Consider the following 17,523-nt stretch of genomic DNA (forward strand, 5'->3'; position numbering starts at 1 on the left):
ACAGACGTGCACATTCTCACAAACCAGGTGAAGCTGCCATAGTGACATTGGTCTTGCTATGATAAAGATTATTACCTCAAAATACCTCTAAATCTAGTTACTTTGGATATACCAGACATTTTCTGAGTTTAAAAAGAGTGCATACAATTTATGACTAAGCAGAATTGACCTTGAGGAAGCACCAAACGTAGCATTTCCTCCCGCTTTGAAGTTGTAAAAAGAATTTCCGTTTTGACAAACTATGAGCCAGATAGTGCTACTCACTTAGGTAAAAGATACTAACAGTCAATTTTTTCTCTCAATTAATTAATAAAGAATTAGAGCCTATGGCAATGTCCCATAAGGAGTTCACTAGGTTATAGATATTTTGTATTTTGAGCAGAACGAATTACTATAGAAAGAATGACGGTTCAGTCAAAAGCTCCTATGATAACAGTAGCTATAATTAATTGATTGTCTACTGTTGGGATTTGCGGGTGATAGCTGTTCACTCTTTTAAATCCACTGTGGGTTCACGACTAATTGAGAAGTAAATGAAGGTATCACATAGATGGAGATCAAAGTGCCAGCTTCATACTGTAAACCTTTAATTCAATCATTTGGTTAGGTCTATGGCCACAGTTGGACTTCCTAGTGAAGATTTCTCAAGTGAATTTAGCCACCCAGTCCCAGGCAGTGCTATGCACCTTCTGAGGGTAGATGGCCCTGAAAGAGGGAGAACACAAAAGGCAATGAGCTAAGCTTGTCCAGATTCTTCACTCAACATCACTAGCAAAGTCACTTCATTTTTGGGATTGGGAGAGAGAGGGAGAGAGAGCACTCTCTTCCGATTATACTCAAAAAGGATGACATTCCTTACTCTCTGGACCAAGCTATGTACACTGGAAGGAGAACATGGTTCCCTCTTCCCCTTTTCAATATCAGGCACAGTATGAAACATTTTATATCTGTTTTCTACGTTTCTCACAGCAACCCTCACGAAGTCAGGACAATTATCAAGACTTTACAAAAGAGGAAAGTGAGACTCAGAGAGTTTAAGTAACTTGTCCATACTCACACTCTTGGTTAGATGGTTGAGCTGGGATTCAAACCCAGGTGTGTATGACTCCAAAGCCCACCTACGTTCTACTATCCACACATCATACCAATAAAATCACCTGACTTCTCTTGAAAATAATTATAGTAATGTAGATGAGGCATGAAAATGTCACTAGTCCTTTCAACTTTCTTGGATAATCGGTGCTTGCCAATCACATGCATTTGATTCAGTATTAAATCACGCGAAATCAAATGTCTCTTCACAAAAATGTATTATTTAGTTTTAAGTTAATTCACCTTTGTAACTCTGAGAGGTTAAGGCCCATTCTGCCTTGGGTGTGTACACGCAGTAACTATTAGCAATTAAAATGAGTTACAAATGTGTCAAGAAGAGATCCTGCTACTGAAATCCAGGTCAGGTTACTTGAAATGGATATGTATCTTCCTCTTCTAAATGTTAATTAGATGTTCTATTTTATCTTCAAAAATTCCTAGCAGAAATTTTCTTGAAGTTGACACTTATAGGTCAAGGGAGCTTCAACATAGAGTCATCAGCCCCCACACTTATGAAGCCTATGCTGAAGGATTTATATAACTTTACTTAAAATTTTGTAAAGAAGAAGAAAGTAAAATGAAAAAAAACCGTTATGGACCCCGGGCTCCCTGCAACATCCTCAAAATTATTCAGTAGACCTAGTAAATGTAATATACGAAAAGTAAGCTCAGATTCCTTTAAATTTGACATTTTAGCATCTACGTGCCAATAATAAAGTAAATGTTTGAAACTCAAGGCTGAGGTCTGTGCTCACTTTTCTTCAATTCAATAAGTATTTATTAAACATTTTATTCCACTTTATATAGTTTATCCCCCAAAGCACAAATAAATAGCAATGCATTTTTAATCAAGAGTTTGAAAATAAAACGTTATTGCTGTATGTGGCTGACCAACAAGCCACTTTTTATGGCCATATGGTAACATGGTTCATGAGCAGCGTGTATTGTGTTATATTAAATTGTAATACTGATTGTCAATAAAAAAAAATACAATTCTAAAACCAAAGTATCAAAACATCAACCAACCAAGCAGAGGCATTTGTAAGAGTTGGGAGGCCTGAAGTTTACTCTTGGCTCTGACTGTGTGATTTAGAATAAGTCACTTCACCTCTCTGAGCCTGAGATGAGTTTCCCCATCCATAAAATGAAGACGTCGGACTAGAATTGGCCCTGCAGGTTGCATAAGTTTCCCTTGAGAGTCCTATAAAAATGCCATTCCCAGACTCCACCTCTACAAAATTCCATTCACTGAGACTGGAATGGGGCCCAGAAATCTGCCTGTTTACCAAGGTCCAAGGGAATATGGATGCTGGAGGTGCACACAAACCACACTGTAAGGTACACCAAACCGAAATCCCCTCCCAGCTCTACCATTCTGCCAAGCCATAGAAAATTCGGTAAAAACAGCCACCATGATGGCATCTTTTTTGCAGAAACTTCTATGTGCTGTTGGCCCATTTCAATTAATCATTTTCTCAGGATATAGACTGCTGCCTGTGGTGTTTATAGTTTTCTTTGACAAAACACCTAATTGTGAACGAAGGAATTCCCAAATCAACTTTAAAAGAAAAGAGGAGGGAGAGAAGGAAGCAAGGAAGTAAAGCGGGCAGGCAGGCATATATGCAAAACACAAATTCTCAGGCTATCAAGTGCTTTTAGTCAACATCTATACCCAAAGTAATCACTGACATTTTGCAAGTAGAAAATTCTTAAAGAGGACTAATTACTTTGGTATTTCAATGAAAGATAACAATTGAACATGTGTGAAAGCAGCTTTGTAAATCTGCAGAGTTTAATTGTAGATCACTCCTTCCACTCCCCTGTATTCTGAGATCTTTCTACATAGAATTATTTGTTAGATTAATATATCATAGTAGGTTTTTTTAATTACTTAAGGTTCTATTGCATATTAATACTGAAAACGGATCAAGAATCTGGATAATTTAACTCTATATAGGTATTATGGTTCATCAGGGTTCTAGGACTCTATTTTAGACAAACCACTTACTTAATAATCAGTGGAAAAGCCCAATTTGATGATCAGGTGGCCTGTGATCAATATCACCACTACAGCTCAAGACTGAATTTGCCTAATGGCCATAGGAGGGATAACAAGTGAACAGTGTCATTGTTCCCTAATACATCCCAAGGTTGTCAATGTCAATCATGGTGGATCTGTTCAGACCCTTCAGTAACTCATATATTTGAATTCCAAGCAACTGGGACTTTACAGCAGGGACTCAGGCTTATGCAAAATTATGTACTATTTATTTGTATTCAAGAGATAGGAGTTTTCTTACGTTGAGTGATTATATTTTATAAAAATTGTAAGCAGAACATTGATTCATTAATTTGACTACTGTCCTTACTTGCTGCAAACAATAACCAGCACTCATCATTTAACAATACTGTCCATATTACAGTTACATACAGTTACATATTAATATTTCTATTGAAAAGTGCATTAAAATAAAACAATTCAACATATTTAAGTTATGGCAAATAAGTTGTCCAGTTCAAGTAGTGCCATTTCCTGACCTGTACCAACTAGATCTATATATAAAGGGCTCAAAGATCAGCATGCTGAATTCATTATTCTGAAGCAATGATGTGTAGCAATAAATGAGCTTCCTTTTGCTTCCTTTCAAAATACTAGTAAAGTGACACTGATCTCACTATGGTACTTGAGTTGCTGTGGTGATGCCCAGAGTGGAGGACAAACCTGGTGATGATCATGCCTCTAGTTTTGACCTGGTTTCCTGGGGTTGCCCCAAAGTGCTTTTGAGAAACTCCATATGGTTCCTCCACCCCAGATAGATTTCAGGCTATTTTTCTGAGAGAGCTTCAGGGATATTTAGGTTATCAAAAGTGTCATGAAATTTGAAGCTTTTTTTTCCTTTTTAATTTGCCTAGGAATCACAATACAACCACAGACAGATGCAAAATTTGTTTGACACATGTCCCAGGGCCGTTACATTTGACTTAAAGGTGACCTCATTTGTAATAATCAGGTAATATGGGTGTGTGCTAGGTGTCATTGTAAAGTCACTTAGGAAACTTCTTGGAAGATGAAAAATGGAAGGAAAATAAAAGAAGTGATAGCACATCTGCATAATAAATCATCAAAATTCAAGGTAAAAAAAAAATTCTCCTCTCATTGATTTGCAGTGATGGTTGAACGCTGCAGCCAGCTACTACTTGAAAATGATTTTATTTACTTTCTACATATGACTCACCTCCCTCTGAACCCTCAATTTCTAAACCCTGCTTCATTTTGTGCAAGTCACAACTTCAGGGTAGATCTGGAGTGTGTCATCCTTGCTATTTTTGAATATTAATAGCCTAGTCCGCTTCACAAATGATGACTTTTTTAAAAATCAGAAATACTTAATGCAAATCTTTAGTAGCTGTTCTTCTGGCTGTAACTCTTTACAACTGGGTGTCTTGTGTGCAGACATTTTTGAATGTTCCAGCAGAGTCAGCATTAAACTCTCTACCACAGCACATACTTTACCATATATTTATACTAGCCAAACACAAATACATAAATAAAATCAACAGAACTTAGTACAGAGGCTCCACTGCATTATACCATTCCAATAATGTGCAATGTCAAACCCAATAAATTTGGTTTCCTCCTGAACGCATTAGGTTGTAACTCCAGACCAAAATATAACTTCCAGCTGCAGGGAGATTAATAGGATGGAATGTGTCAGGATAAATGAAATACCTACTAATGGTGTTCTAAGCCTTATCTGTAAAATCTGCAGCTTTGGCCGTGTATATTCACTCCCAAGTCCAGTAAACTTAAATATGGTTCTCACGGATGAATCACTCCACTCAATCAACAGGGAGGGAGCTCTAGACGCCGGAGGGAGCAGGTGCCATCTCTAAGGGACACTTGATACAAGAGGTTGAGCACCAGAACTTTTTCCATAACCTCCCACCCATGCACTTCTTTTTTTCTCTATTTCTCTTCTTCTCCTTTTTCTTTATTGCCCCTGTTCTCTGTTCTGTCCCATTTTTCCTTCCTCCCCTGCACGATCCAGAATGTCAGTGTTTTTCAAACTGAGATACAACCTATTAGTCACTCATGAAATCAATTTAGCAGTTCACAGCCTGCAATTTTTTAAACCAACTACAATGGAGTATTTCAGGGTACATGGCTATGACAAGGGTAATATTGTTTCAGAAACTCGTGGTTCAACCCTTGACTGTTCTCTGGGTCACGATGGAAAATACATTTCTTCCTGAAGAGCAGCACCAATACACATTGCCTGCCTCCATTGATGGTCCTTGGGGCATAAGAGCTGCCAGGCTGCACAAGGTAGCAGACCACAAAGCAGGGCATCAGGAGCCCAGGTCCTTGCTCTTGCTCTGTTGCTAAGTCATAATGTATATTATGTACGTTGTGTTCCTTCAATTTGTTTAAGTGTTAAACATAAAGTGTTTATACACATACACACATATACTATGTATACATAAAACAAATAACATATATAGAGAACATATACATATACATGTTATGTGTATATATATATATATATATACAGCATGCTGGTGCGACTGGAGAGCGGTAGAGGCCAGGGATGCTGCTAATCCCCCCACATTGCACACAACAAGCCCCCACGACCACCACGACCACTCATTCTCTGGTCCGAAATGTCAACAGTGTCGGGGTTGAGAAACTCTCATACATATACAGAGATCCAACTATCTGGAAAATGCTAGAGAAGAGACAGAATGTTTTTAAGTTTTCATTTGAATCTTTGACATTATATTGCTCCAACTAGAATCACAGGTAACTTTTTAATCCTGATTCTATTACCCAATTTAAATTCAAATGTTGCTTTCTCACTAAAATCATTGTTTTATACAATTTACTGATCTTAAGAAGTGAGTTTAGGAATCCCTCACTTCAAGATTTCCCCTCACCTATGTAGACCACGGCACAATTATCAAGGGCTTTTGTGTGAATGCCGTCCTTAGTGACTGCACATGCAGGTGCTAATCCCCAGCGTTACACGGGCGGGAAATGAGAGAGGCGCAGTGCCTGCTCAAGCCCCTCTGCGGTAAGAAGCAGAGGTGGGACTTGAACCCAGGTCCTTGGTCTCCAGGGTTTCAATATGTGTTTGATCAAAAGACAAACTACTCTGGGTCCTGGGCCAGCACTGTTCCAACCAGGCCAACGTGCTTGCCAAAATAATCAAAATAATTGAATTAGAGTTAAAAATATCCACACTTTCAATAGCATCAAGAACCAAACTCTACATATCCTTTAAACTATAATTACTGGTATTAATGGCATGTCCTCTGTTGCGTTTCTTTATTTAGGAATTTGTCTGTCTCTGCCTGAACTCTTCTTCGCCCTTTGGTTCAAAAGGGACAGTATTCTCTGAAAACATCTGTTTTAGAATTACTGACTCTACATAACATTTCTACTTTGTCCTCTTTTTTTTATTTTTTAAAGCTTGCCAGCTCTGGGTAGGTATGTAGAAGGTGGAGGCAAACTCAGGCAAACTGTGTACTACATAGCAATTGGACAACTTTTGCATCATCTTAGAAATGTATACACATTTTTAAATTAATCCTAGATGAAATTTCTGAGTTTCTCCTAAGCTTAGAAAGAAATTATAAAAACGCAAGGAAAATTTAATTTTATTTCTCTCTTTTCCCAATAGCATTACAAGCACGGATCTCCAAGGCCTTTGGTAATGTGAGCTAATCAATAGAGAACAGCACACAAACACAGAGATACACTTCCAATACCACTACACCAAAGAACTCATCATGCCATCTTTATTAATTAACAAAGTGAATTAATATGCATGTCTTTAATTTTCAGTTATTTCAGAAAATTTTCCCTAACAAAAACTTTTGGAAAAGTCAGTATAAAGCAGCTTTCAAATCAATCGGTACATTTAAAACTTTCACACACTTCAGGCTCTCTTCTACTGTAATTATCTATGCAACAACCCTCAAAGGAAGTTTTGTATGGCTCATCATTTTTTGTTTGTGTGCATTCAGGACACCTTTCAAAATCGCCACCCACCTACTTGAACGTTTTATGCTGACAAAAAGAAAACCCTGCTCTTTCTCATTGTAACTTACTTCAGTGCTGTCCCGTGTGGAAAGGAGGCTGCTAAATGCTTCTCTGAGGGCTGGTAAACACGTTAGCTTTGCTTACAAGGCTAATTACAATTGATGCATGCCATATTTTACATGTTTCTACTGGAGCAAACTATAATGTCGGTTTTTACCATTGATACGGTATTCCTCATGCAATCTGTGCACATTGCTGTTTTGTATGTTCCCTTTGGCTAGGGACACACCATCCTTCTCAGTACAACTGTCTCCTGTTTTCAGCATGACTGTCTCATTAATTCTGCCTTTGAAAGGCCTCTCAGCTCTGGCTTGGGTGGTTGTTTGCAGCACCCATTAAATAACTACATGAAAAGATGACACAGTCAGAAATGAGGTAAAGACAGAGAGGAAACAGCATGAACTGTTCTAAGTTGGTAACAACACGATGTGCCCCGCCGCCGTTACAGTCTGCAGCAAATAGCATGGTGGATGTTTTACACAAATAAGGATCTTAACAAAGTGGGGCGATGTATCTGAATCAGTACCGGTAAACACTCTGCCCACGTGCAAATGTGAGAACTGTGTGATCCTGAAATTGCTTATTTGAAAGGCAGGTAAATCTCAAAAAGGCTTTCTCGGGGATGAAGTAAAACGAACAGGAACGACCCTTAAAACCTCAGAGATATTATAAGAGATAATCCTTTGGACTATTACTAAAGTAAACTCTGCCTATATTCATAACATAAGATTATCAGTAATATTCTTTTAAAAAGGCCCAGCATGGTCTCCTTAGAAAACTGTTATGAAAAGAAAGCGAAGAAGAGAAGGAAGAAGCACAAAAGATTCCCAAGAGGAAGGACAAGAATGAGGTGGAAGTCCGTGCTGTGAGAACCTGGTTTAAATGTATAGGAAATAACCTTGAAAACAGACAAATGCGGGGCAGATTCATTAGCAGGAGAGAAAATTTTTGCTCTTAATTTTGCACCTTCTCCTTGCCTCCCTTTCTATTCTCCCATGGAGCTTGTGGATATTCTGAAGAACTGGGGGTTTTACAGACTCTGGAGGGGTTATGAAAAGGACAGGGGACAGTGATGACTTTCATTAAGGCTGTTCTCCTCCGGGATTAAGGGGGAAATGTCCTGATGCCATCAAATAAATTTGGCTTAAATTAATACAGCTGCAACTTTGTCCCGAATCCCCCGAGGAGAGTGAAGAGAGGCCCTAGGGAAAGCAGGTCCTGAGGGGAACTGCAACGCTCTTGGCCCAAGCCGCACCGCCCTCTCGAACTACAGTGACTCTGTCACTGAGCGCCTTCCTTTAAGCGAATCACAACCACCTGGACTACTAATAAGAGGAAAAAGAAAGGAGGAAGGGGAAAGGAGGTAGTTCCAGACAATGAGGTGAAGAATAGAAAGAATCAAATTAAAACAGGGACTGGAACACTGCTAAGGGCTTGCTTTTGTTAACACATTTGTACAAGTGTAGCTCAGCTCTATATTATATGGAAATTCCTTGTTTACCATCCTCGTAGGAGGTCCTTAAAGATCTGCCTGCGAACTCCAATGATTGGGCGCTTACTAGTTACGGGAGGCAGCCCTCCCGGAGGGTGTCCAGCTCAGAGGGCTGGCTGCTCTTTCGCTTGTCCATAACTTCCACCCAGTGGTCTTAGGCTCCCTTCGGATGTGGTACCGACCGGGTGCCATCCTTATTTCACTTGACCGAGTCCGAGCTGCAGCCGACGGTGGAAGCTGCAAGGGCTGGGCAGAGTTCCAGGCAAGAGGGGCCGAGAGGCGTGAGCAGCGCTCCGCGGCGCTTGTCAGAGAAATGGAGCAGCGGCTCCTTTGTGGGCTGGTACATCCCCCTCCCGGGTGCACAGCGGGGACATTTGATCTGCGGGGTGATTGATAAGTGCGGGAGAGGGGCCGCTGTCCCTCCCTCCTCCTCCTCCTCCTCTTGCTCTCTCCCGCTCTTCTGCCCTCCTCCCTCTCGGCTCCCTCCCTCCTTCCTGCCAGTAGCGCTGCCCGGCGGCGAGCTGCTCCAGTGGGGAACTGCCTGCCCTAGGGGCGCCGCCGGCTCGCCGCCGTGCCCTCGCTCCTGGGCCGCGCCAGTCCGAGGCTGTGCCGGCTCCCGCGCCTCCCTGGGTCGCGGATGCTGCGGGCGCCTCCGGGAAAGCTCCGGGCTGCGCGCTCGCTGGTAAGTTCTGAGCGCTCGGGAACGCCGTGACGACGAGGCCGGCGAGGTGGCTCCCTCGGCCCTCTGCCTCCCCGGCCGCCTCCCTCGCGGAGGGCACGGGCGTGGGAAGACTGCGCGCCCGCCGCCCTCTCCTGCCACCCCCGCCCGGGCCGCTAGCCCCGGGACCGTCCTCGCGGGCGTGGGCTCTGGGCGCAGCGCAGCCCCCGGTCCCCGCCGCCACGGGCGGCCACGCGTCCGATGCGGGCTGCCGCTCCCGAAGAGAAGGCTCCGCCGGCGAGCGGCTCCCAGGACCGGGCCGAGGGGAGCGCGCGTGGCCGTCGAGGCTACGGGCCCCCACGCCGGGCACCGGGCGTCTAGCAACAAGGAGGAGGGCAGGTAGGGCTGCGCTAGCGGCCGGTGCCCGGTTCCCGGCGACAGGGTACTCGCCGAGCTCTCTGGTCGCCCGGAAGAGTACCTCGGGAATGGCATTCAACCGGCAATGGGAGAAGGCGGCCGGGGGCTGGCAGCAGAAACCACCCTCCACCCCCCCTCCCCCACCGCACCACCGCATCCCTGCCGGACTGCTGTTAACCCCCTGGTGGCCTGCGGGCGGCCGGGGCAAGGGGGCCTCTCCGCCCGCTGGCACTCACCGCGCCCTGTGGAAGCCCTGGCGACTCGAGCCGGACTCTACTCGGTTAGATGCAAGTGAGACTGAGGCGACGAAGTCCTCGTTTATGCCTCCCTCGCCCTAGCGAGGCCGGGGAGCGTGTGCCTTATTTTAGCGTCCGCCTCTGCCTCCCTTGGGCTCCCAGTTCACCCAGAACCTCCCCACCGCCTTAAAAGCCCGCTCTCCTAGCGGCGTGCTGCGGCGGTTCCCCTGAGACGCGGGGCCAAAGGAAACTTACTTAAAGTACTGTACCGGGGTGGAGGCTGAGTCGTTCCAAGAACCACGTTTGGGAAAGCAGCTGTGGAAGCTCAGGGACAGGCAGTAGACGGAGGAGGGGTGAGAGGGTCCACCGGCCTGTGTAGGAAGCTAACCAGGGAAGGAAGATCTGCCACAGCACTTTACGGTCCCCAGCGTCGTTCCCCCCAGCCGGCTTACCGCCACATTTCCCTCACTCTGTAACTGTCAAGAATTTCAAGCGCCCCCAGCTCCCTCCCCAAGCTCTCTCTCTCTCCCTCTCTCTCTGAAATTCCTAAGAAAATAGTCTCTGTTCTCAGGGAGTATTGACAGCGGCAATTCAACTATGTCTCGAAGGAAATTACTATATTTGAGAACTAAAACTAAAATTTGATATTTCACCTTCAAATACAATTTCTAAAAAAGACACATTTAGGTAAAACACCACCACCACTATTTACGTTTGGGTAGATAGTTCTTCTGTAATTCATATTAAGCAGTAGTGAGCTTTTTGCAAAGCTGCTGGACTGGGACTCAGAATCCCTGGGTTCTGTGTCTAATTTTATAGATTCTTGAACTTAAGCAAGTCAGCACTTCCCCTGGTTGAGGAATGTCCTCATCTATAAAATGAATAATTTCAAAGGTCTTGTACAGCCCTTGTTCAAAGGGCTTCCAATTCAATGAAATATTAACCTAATTAATAAATGTTTGTTAAATGAATGACAATGAATAAACCATGTCTCTCTAGGAACTATGTATATTTAATATTTGGAAATATGTAGAAACAAATGCCCCTTTCCTATGAAAGGTAGCTGAATTGTGCTCACACTGCATCACGCTGCTTGCACCTAATGATGCAATTGCAATAGACAGTGGGGGGCTATCACAGAGCTGCCCCCTCCCCCTCTGAGGACAGCTCATCTCAATGTTGCTCTTTGACATAGAAAAGGAAAATTTGAGGCCCCAGAAAGAAAGCATCTTGCCCAAGACGGAGCAAGACTTAGAGGATGGGCATGGGACTCATGATATCTGGTCCAAGGCTCTTCCTGGAAGGAAAAGGAGGGGGGAAGGAGAAAGCCCGAGAAAAGTTCCAGAGGAGACTACCAGAGCCACAGGTTGCCTTAGTGCCTAAGTTTATAAACTATCTTGAGTCCTTGGGGAGGAAAGAGCTTGTGCGAGCTGAACAATTCTAGGACCTGAGCTGAACAGGGAAGGAGGAGGGGAGAAGCAAGGGGGCTTTCCGCTCTCAGAGGGCTCATTTTGCCTATGTGATCCTCTCTATCCACCTTTGGCCCAGCAATGGGGCCCTGTGTTGACTCTGCCTGCAGCAGGGTGGGACTGAAGGGACGAGGAAAGCAAGCTGAAAGATTTTGCAGGACAGGCACATGGCTTGGTCGATTCCTTTTACTACTCTCTTTCATTTCCTCCTTTTCCTGCCTCAACTCCCCCATCCCCACCAGAGACAGCCCCTGGTCCTCCCGGCAACAACAGACATTTACATCTTGCAAATGGACTCCACACTGGGAGACTCCTGGGTCCAGGGGACCTTAAGATATAATTAAGGAGAAACGAGATAATGAAGGCAAAAACCCAACGCCTGGCCATTAATAATGCTATGGAAAGATTATCTGAATCCGATTGAATGTCAGAGCACAGAGGGCCCTTACAGTCCACCTTCTTCTGCCGATGGGGACGGGAAGATCCAGAAACAAGTGACATACCTGGCAACAGAGCTAGATCAGAACCCAAGACTACTGTGTCTCAGGCCAGGACTCCCTTCAGCTTTCCTTCCTTTCTCAGGAGCCAGTCTGCCTGCATCTCGGCCTCCTGTTCTCCTAGCCCCCCTGCCCCTGCAGCCTGGAGAGCTTAGGCACCCTTCCGTGGGCTCCCACGCCCAGCTGAGGCTCAGCCTGGCAGTGCCTTTCTGACACCCACTCTTCTTCTCCTTCCTTCAGGCAAAAAGCACACGTTTAAACCTCATTATCTGACTAAGTATAAAACCTCAGGGGGGAGAAGGGTTTTGTTGTTCTTTATCTCAGTCTATAAGCTAACATTGAGCTGGCTTTCCCAATCCAGACAGATATGTTTGGCCAGTCACCACCCAGAAAGTAACTCTCTCAGCACTGAAACAAAGCTCTGTATGTAAAGCATAAATCCCCTAGAAGAACTCCTCGCCCTCCTACACAGACATACTGGTGCGCACACACACCCCACTCTGCGCACCAAGAGCATCTGAGCTAGGAAGCTGGCAGGCAAGCGGGCCCCAGTTCTATAGCAAAGAGGCACATCTCTACATACACACACACACACACACACACACACACACACACCCCTTGTTGGGCAGATTTGGACCCCTGCTTGGGAATCTGTAATGAGACCCCCCAGGAATGGCCAGGAGGGAGTGGCAGGTGGAAGAAACCACTCGGAGGGGCTGGAGGAGGCCAGCCGGTGCGAGCCCCTTAGCGGGGCCCCTCCTGGAGAACCCCTCTCCAGGAGCTTCGCCAGTCGCTCGCCGCCCGCAGGGTTGGGTTGGAGGTGGAGTAGTTTAGAATCAACTGACGCAGCCCGGATTTGAGCTTTGCACAGCCACTCGCAGGGAAGGGAAGCATCTGCCCCTCCCTCCCCCACCGCGCGCCCTCGATCCACTGCCTGCCCCCTTCCCCCGTGACGTCACCCTAGCCCTGTCCCGGGGAGCCTGCAAAGCCTCTCAAATTCAAACTGCTAGGCGCACTGCTGCCGCTGCCACCGGATTGGAAGCGCGCGCCCAGGCTCGGCCGTCGCCGCCGCCCGCCGACCGGGCCGGCCGGCTCCCCCACCTCCCTGCGCAATCGCACCCCGGGTTCCCGTCGGCTCCGCTTCCCGCCGCTCGAACCTTCCTCTATCTCTCCTGCTGCCTGCCGGATTTCTAATTTCCGCGCAACCCCCAGCCAAATTAAATCAACCAACGGAAAGCGGGGCATCCCCCTGGACGCGGCGTCTCCTTTTACCTTGCTCTCCCTCTCTTTCTGAAGATGCTAAACTACTGGCGGACTACAGAGGAGAGGGGTCCCGTCTTCTCCTGATGTGTGAGTAACCCCCACCCGGCTCTGTCTTTCCTCTTCCATTCTCCCCCGCTCCCCCGCCGCCAGTCCCCTGATTTTCCCACCCCCTTTTTGCGCAGTTAAAAAAAAAGTAAAGCAATTTCTGCTGCGAGCCCAAGACGGGCGAGCCGCCTGAGATCTCTTCAAGATACCCCAGGGGAGGAGGAGATGGGCTGGATTTAGTAGGACAACTCGGTTACTAATGACTCCGCGGCTGGCTGGGACCCGCCGGGAAATCAGGTGCAAGCGTATGTGTTCGGGGACGCGTGTGTGGGTGGGCTGGGACGGGGGAGGGGAGGAGAGAAGAAACCGCTTTGAAAGACGCAGTGATTTCATTCTGCCGTGTGGCCCACTCCCCGCATTCTCCCTGCCTCCCACTCCGCCCTCTTGCTTTGCCATTTTAATCAGGCTTCCTTGTTTCTTTCTCCCCCGCATCCTGCTCTCTCCCGCTCCCCCTCCCCAAGGTTTGCCTGTAGGTACCTGAGCTGACACCGACGGTGCCTAAAGATGCTGAGCGGCGTTTGGTTCCTCAGTGTGTTAACCGTGGCCGGGATCTTACGGACGGAGAGTCGCAAAACTGCCAAAGACATTTGCAAGATCCGCTGCCTGTGCGAAGAGAAGGAAAACGTACTGAATATTAACTGCGAAAACAAAGGATTTACAACCGTCAGCCTGCTCCAGCCCCCCCAGTATCGAATCTATCAGCTCTTCCTCAATGGAAACCTCCTGACAAGACTGTACCCAAACGAGTTCGTCAATTACTCCAACGCAGTGACTCTCCACCTGGGTAACAACGGGCTGCAGGAGATCCGAACTGGGGCGTTCAGCGGCCTAAAGACCCTCAAGAGACTGCACCTCAACAACAACAAGCTCGAGGTGCTGAGAGAGGACACCTTCCTGGGCCTGGAGAGCCTGGAGTACCTCCAGGCTGACTACAATTACATCAGTGCCATCGAGGCAGGGGCATTCAGCAAACTGAATAAGCTCAAAGTGCTCATCCTGAATGACAACCTTCTGCTGTCGCTGCCCAGCAACGTGTTCCGCTTCGTCCTGCTGACCCACTTAGACCTGAGAGGGAATAGGCTGAAAGTGATGCCTTTCGCTGGTGTCCTTGAACATATTGGAGGGATTATGGAGATTCAGCTGGAGGAAAACCCATGGAACTGCACTTGTGACTTACTTCCTCTCAAGGCTTGGCTGGACACCATAACCGTTTTTGTTGGGGAGATTGTCTGTGAAACTCCCTTTAGATTGCATGGGAAAGATGTGACCCAACTGACCAGGCAAGACCTCTGTCCCAGAAAAAGTACCGGTGACTCTAGTCAAAGGGGCAGCCATGCTGACGCACATGTCCAAAGACTGTCACCTACAATGAATCCTGCTCTCAACCCAACCAGGGCTCCAAAAGCCAGCCGGCCACCCAAAATGAGAAATCGGCCAACTCCCCGGGTCACCGTGTCAAAGGACAGGCAGAGCTTTGGACCGATCATGGTATACCAGACCAAGTCCCCTGTACCCCTCACCTGTCCCAGTAGCTGTGTCTGCACCTCTCAGAGCTCAGACAATGGTCTAAACGTAAACTGCCAAGAAAGGAAGTTCACTAATATCTCTGACCTGCAGCCCAAACCTACCAGTCCAAAGAAACTCTACCTAACAGGGAACTATCTTCAAACTGTCTATAAGAACGACCTCCTAGAATACAGTTCTTTGGATTTGTTACATTTAGGAAACAACAGGATTGCAGTCATTCAGGAAGGTGCCTTCACAAACCTGACCAGTTTACGCCGACTTTATCTGAATGGCAATTACCTTGAAGTGCTGTATCCTTCTATGTTTGATGGACTGCAGAGCTTGCAGTATCTCTATTTAGAGTATAATGTCATTAAGGAAATTAAGCCACTGACCTTTGATGCTTTGATTAACCTCCAGCTACTGTTTCTGAATAACAACCTGCTGCGGTCCTTACCTGATAATATATTTGGGGGCACGGCCCTCACCAGGCTGAATCTGAGAAATAACCATTTTTCTCACCTGCCTGTGAAAGGGGTGCTGGATCAGCTCCCTGCTTTTATCCAGATAGATCTGCAAGAGAATCCGTGGGACTGCACCTGTGACATCATGGGGCTAAAGGACTGGACGGAACATGCCAATTCTCCTGTCATCATCAATGAGGTGACCTGTGAATCTCCCGCTAAGCACGCAGGGGAGATACTGAAATTTCTGGGGAGGGAGGCTATTTGCCCGGACAGTCCAAACTTGTCAGATGGAACCATTTTGTCAATGAATCACAACACAGACACACCTCGGTCGCTTAGTGTGTCTCCCAGTTCCTATCCTGAACTACACACTGAAGTTCCACTTTCCGTCTTAATTTTAGGATTGCTTGTTGTCTTTATCTTATCTGTCTGTTTTGGGGCTGGTTTATTTGTCTTTGTCCTGAAACGCCGAAAGGGGGTGCCAAGTGTCCCCAGGAGTGCCAACAACTTAGATGTAAGTTCCTTCCAGTTACAGTATGGGTCTTACAACACTGAGACTCAGGATAAAACGGATGGCCATGTCTATAACTACATCCCCCCACCTGTAGGTCAGATGTGTCAAAACCCCATCTACATGCAGAAGGAAGGAGACCCAGTAGCCTATTACCGAAACCTGCAAGAATTCAGCTACGGCAACCTGGAGGAGAAAAAAGAAGAGCCAGCCACACTTGCTTACACTATAAGTGCCACTGAATTGCTAGAGAAGCAGGCCACACCAAGAGAGCCTGAGCTGCTGTATCAGAATATTGCTGAGCGAGTCAAGGAACTGCCCAGTGCAGGACTAGTCCACTATAACTTTTGTACCTTACCTAAAAGGCAGTTCGCCCCCTCGTATGAATCTCGACGCCAAAACCAAGACAGAATCAATAAAACCGTTTTATATGGAACTCCCAGGAAATGCTTTGTGGGGCAGTCAAAACCCGACCACCCTTTACTGCAAGCTAAGCCGCAATCAGAACCAGACTACCTCGAAGTTCTGGAAAAACAAACTGCAATCAGTCAGCTGTGAAAGGAAATCATTTACAACCCTATGGCATCGGAGGATGCTGCTCCAAACTGTTGGAAGCACTGCATTTGCTCTCCTGTCTGTTTGTGTTGGCCCTTTCTCAGCGTCAGTGGGGGACTTTGCAAATGTTTGGGGGATGGGGTGAAGCAATGATACTGCTTTTTCAAGTTTTCCTTTAAATTATTTCTCTCTGGCTCTCCCCCTCCCACCTTTTTTTCCCTTCTCTCCTTAGGAATCATCACTGAACATGAATGTTTCTACAATGCATTTTTTTCATATATTTTGTTTCTTTTTTCTTCTTTTATTTTTCCAGTGTGGGAATGGGAAGAGGAGATTATAGTGAATGAAGAAAGAGTAAGCAAACTTTGCAGATGAAAACGGATATTTTGTAGAAGATCTCCAAAGATCTTTTGAGACTATAAATTCTTTTGTAAATAATGATATATGGTATTTCCGTCTTCAGTTTTCAAGATAGCCACTAGGCATCACTTCTTTGTGTTAAAGTGCCTTTGCACTTTAAGTACATTACTTAAATGTTGCTTTTAGCTTTGATAAATTGAACATATTTTAATGTGTTGTATTTTTGAAATTAAAAACACTGTAAAATAGATTGAAATGTCAGCTATATGAAGTCAACGTACAGTTTGCTTGAGTTATAGAAACCAGCCTATCATCAAATGATTCTAGTTCTAGGACTTTATAGATTTAACTGTAAAATATTTCCTTTCCTCTGGGTTTGTTGTAAGTGATTTTATTTAAGTCAACTAAGGGGATTTAACAGTGGACTAGAGGTAATAAACCACCTCAGTTGGGATTAGTAATTCATTAATAAAATATATTTAACCCAATATCAGAGTGAATTGAACAATTAATGCCCTTCCCTAAATCATTATTTTACACTAACATGGTCAGTGTTTTAGATTATTTTCCTAATTAAGAGTACATTACACAACTTGTAATATATTTTTTCTGCATTAAATTAGATATTTTTATATATTTAAATGAAAGAGTCTGTATTTCTAACTTTTTAATTGAAATTAATATTTTTTCTGCCTATTGAAACATTTTCTACAAACACACACCAGTAGAGGCCGCCACACACCTCATTTAATAAAGACATAGGAGCCATTAAATACCTGGAAGGAAGACTTC

At 45.3% G+C, this 17,523-nt stretch overlaps 1 protein-coding gene across 4 annotated transcripts; it reads left to right on the forward strand.

The window, feature by feature from the left end:
* Nucleotides 1–8,755: 8,755 nt before the first annotated feature.
* SLITRK2 (SLIT and NTRK like family member 2) lies at nt 8,756–17,219 on the forward strand. 4 transcript variants are annotated; one of them, XM_023633313.2, is made up of 4 exons: nt 8,756–9,369; nt 13,261–13,314; nt 13,410–13,577; nt 13,794–17,219. In XM_023633313.2, exon 4 carries the CDS (start codon nt 13,837–13,839, stop codon nt 16,372–16,374), a length of 2,538 nt encoding a protein of 845 aa, XP_023489081.1. In that variant the 5' UTR covers nt 8,756–9,369; nt 13,261–13,314; nt 13,410–13,577; nt 13,794–13,836; the 3' UTR covers nt 16,375–17,219. The 4 variants fall into 4 exon arrangements, with proteins under 4 accessions (XP_023489081.1, XP_023489083.1, XP_023489078.1 ...); XM_023633310.2 differs by lacking the exon at nt 13,410–13,577 and having other exon boundaries at nt 8,785–9,369; XM_023633315.2 differs by lacking the exons at nt 13,261–13,314; nt 13,410–13,577 and having other exon boundaries at nt 8,781–9,369.
* The last annotated feature ends 304 nt before the right edge of the window (nt 17,220–17,523 follow it).

This window comes from Equus caballus, chromosome X, assembly GCF_041296265.1.
Source record: "Equus caballus isolate H_3958 breed thoroughbred chromosome X, TB-T2T, whole genome shotgun sequence".
NCBI classification, from domain to species: domain Eukaryota; kingdom Metazoa; phylum Chordata; class Mammalia; order Perissodactyla; family Equidae; genus Equus; species Equus caballus.

What these genes read in the sequence shown, in the direction of transcription:
- SLITRK2 (XM_023633313.2), top strand. Translation starts at nt 13,837, where the DNA reads ATGCTGAGCGGCGTTTGGTTCCTCAGTGTGTTAACCGTGGCCGGGATC.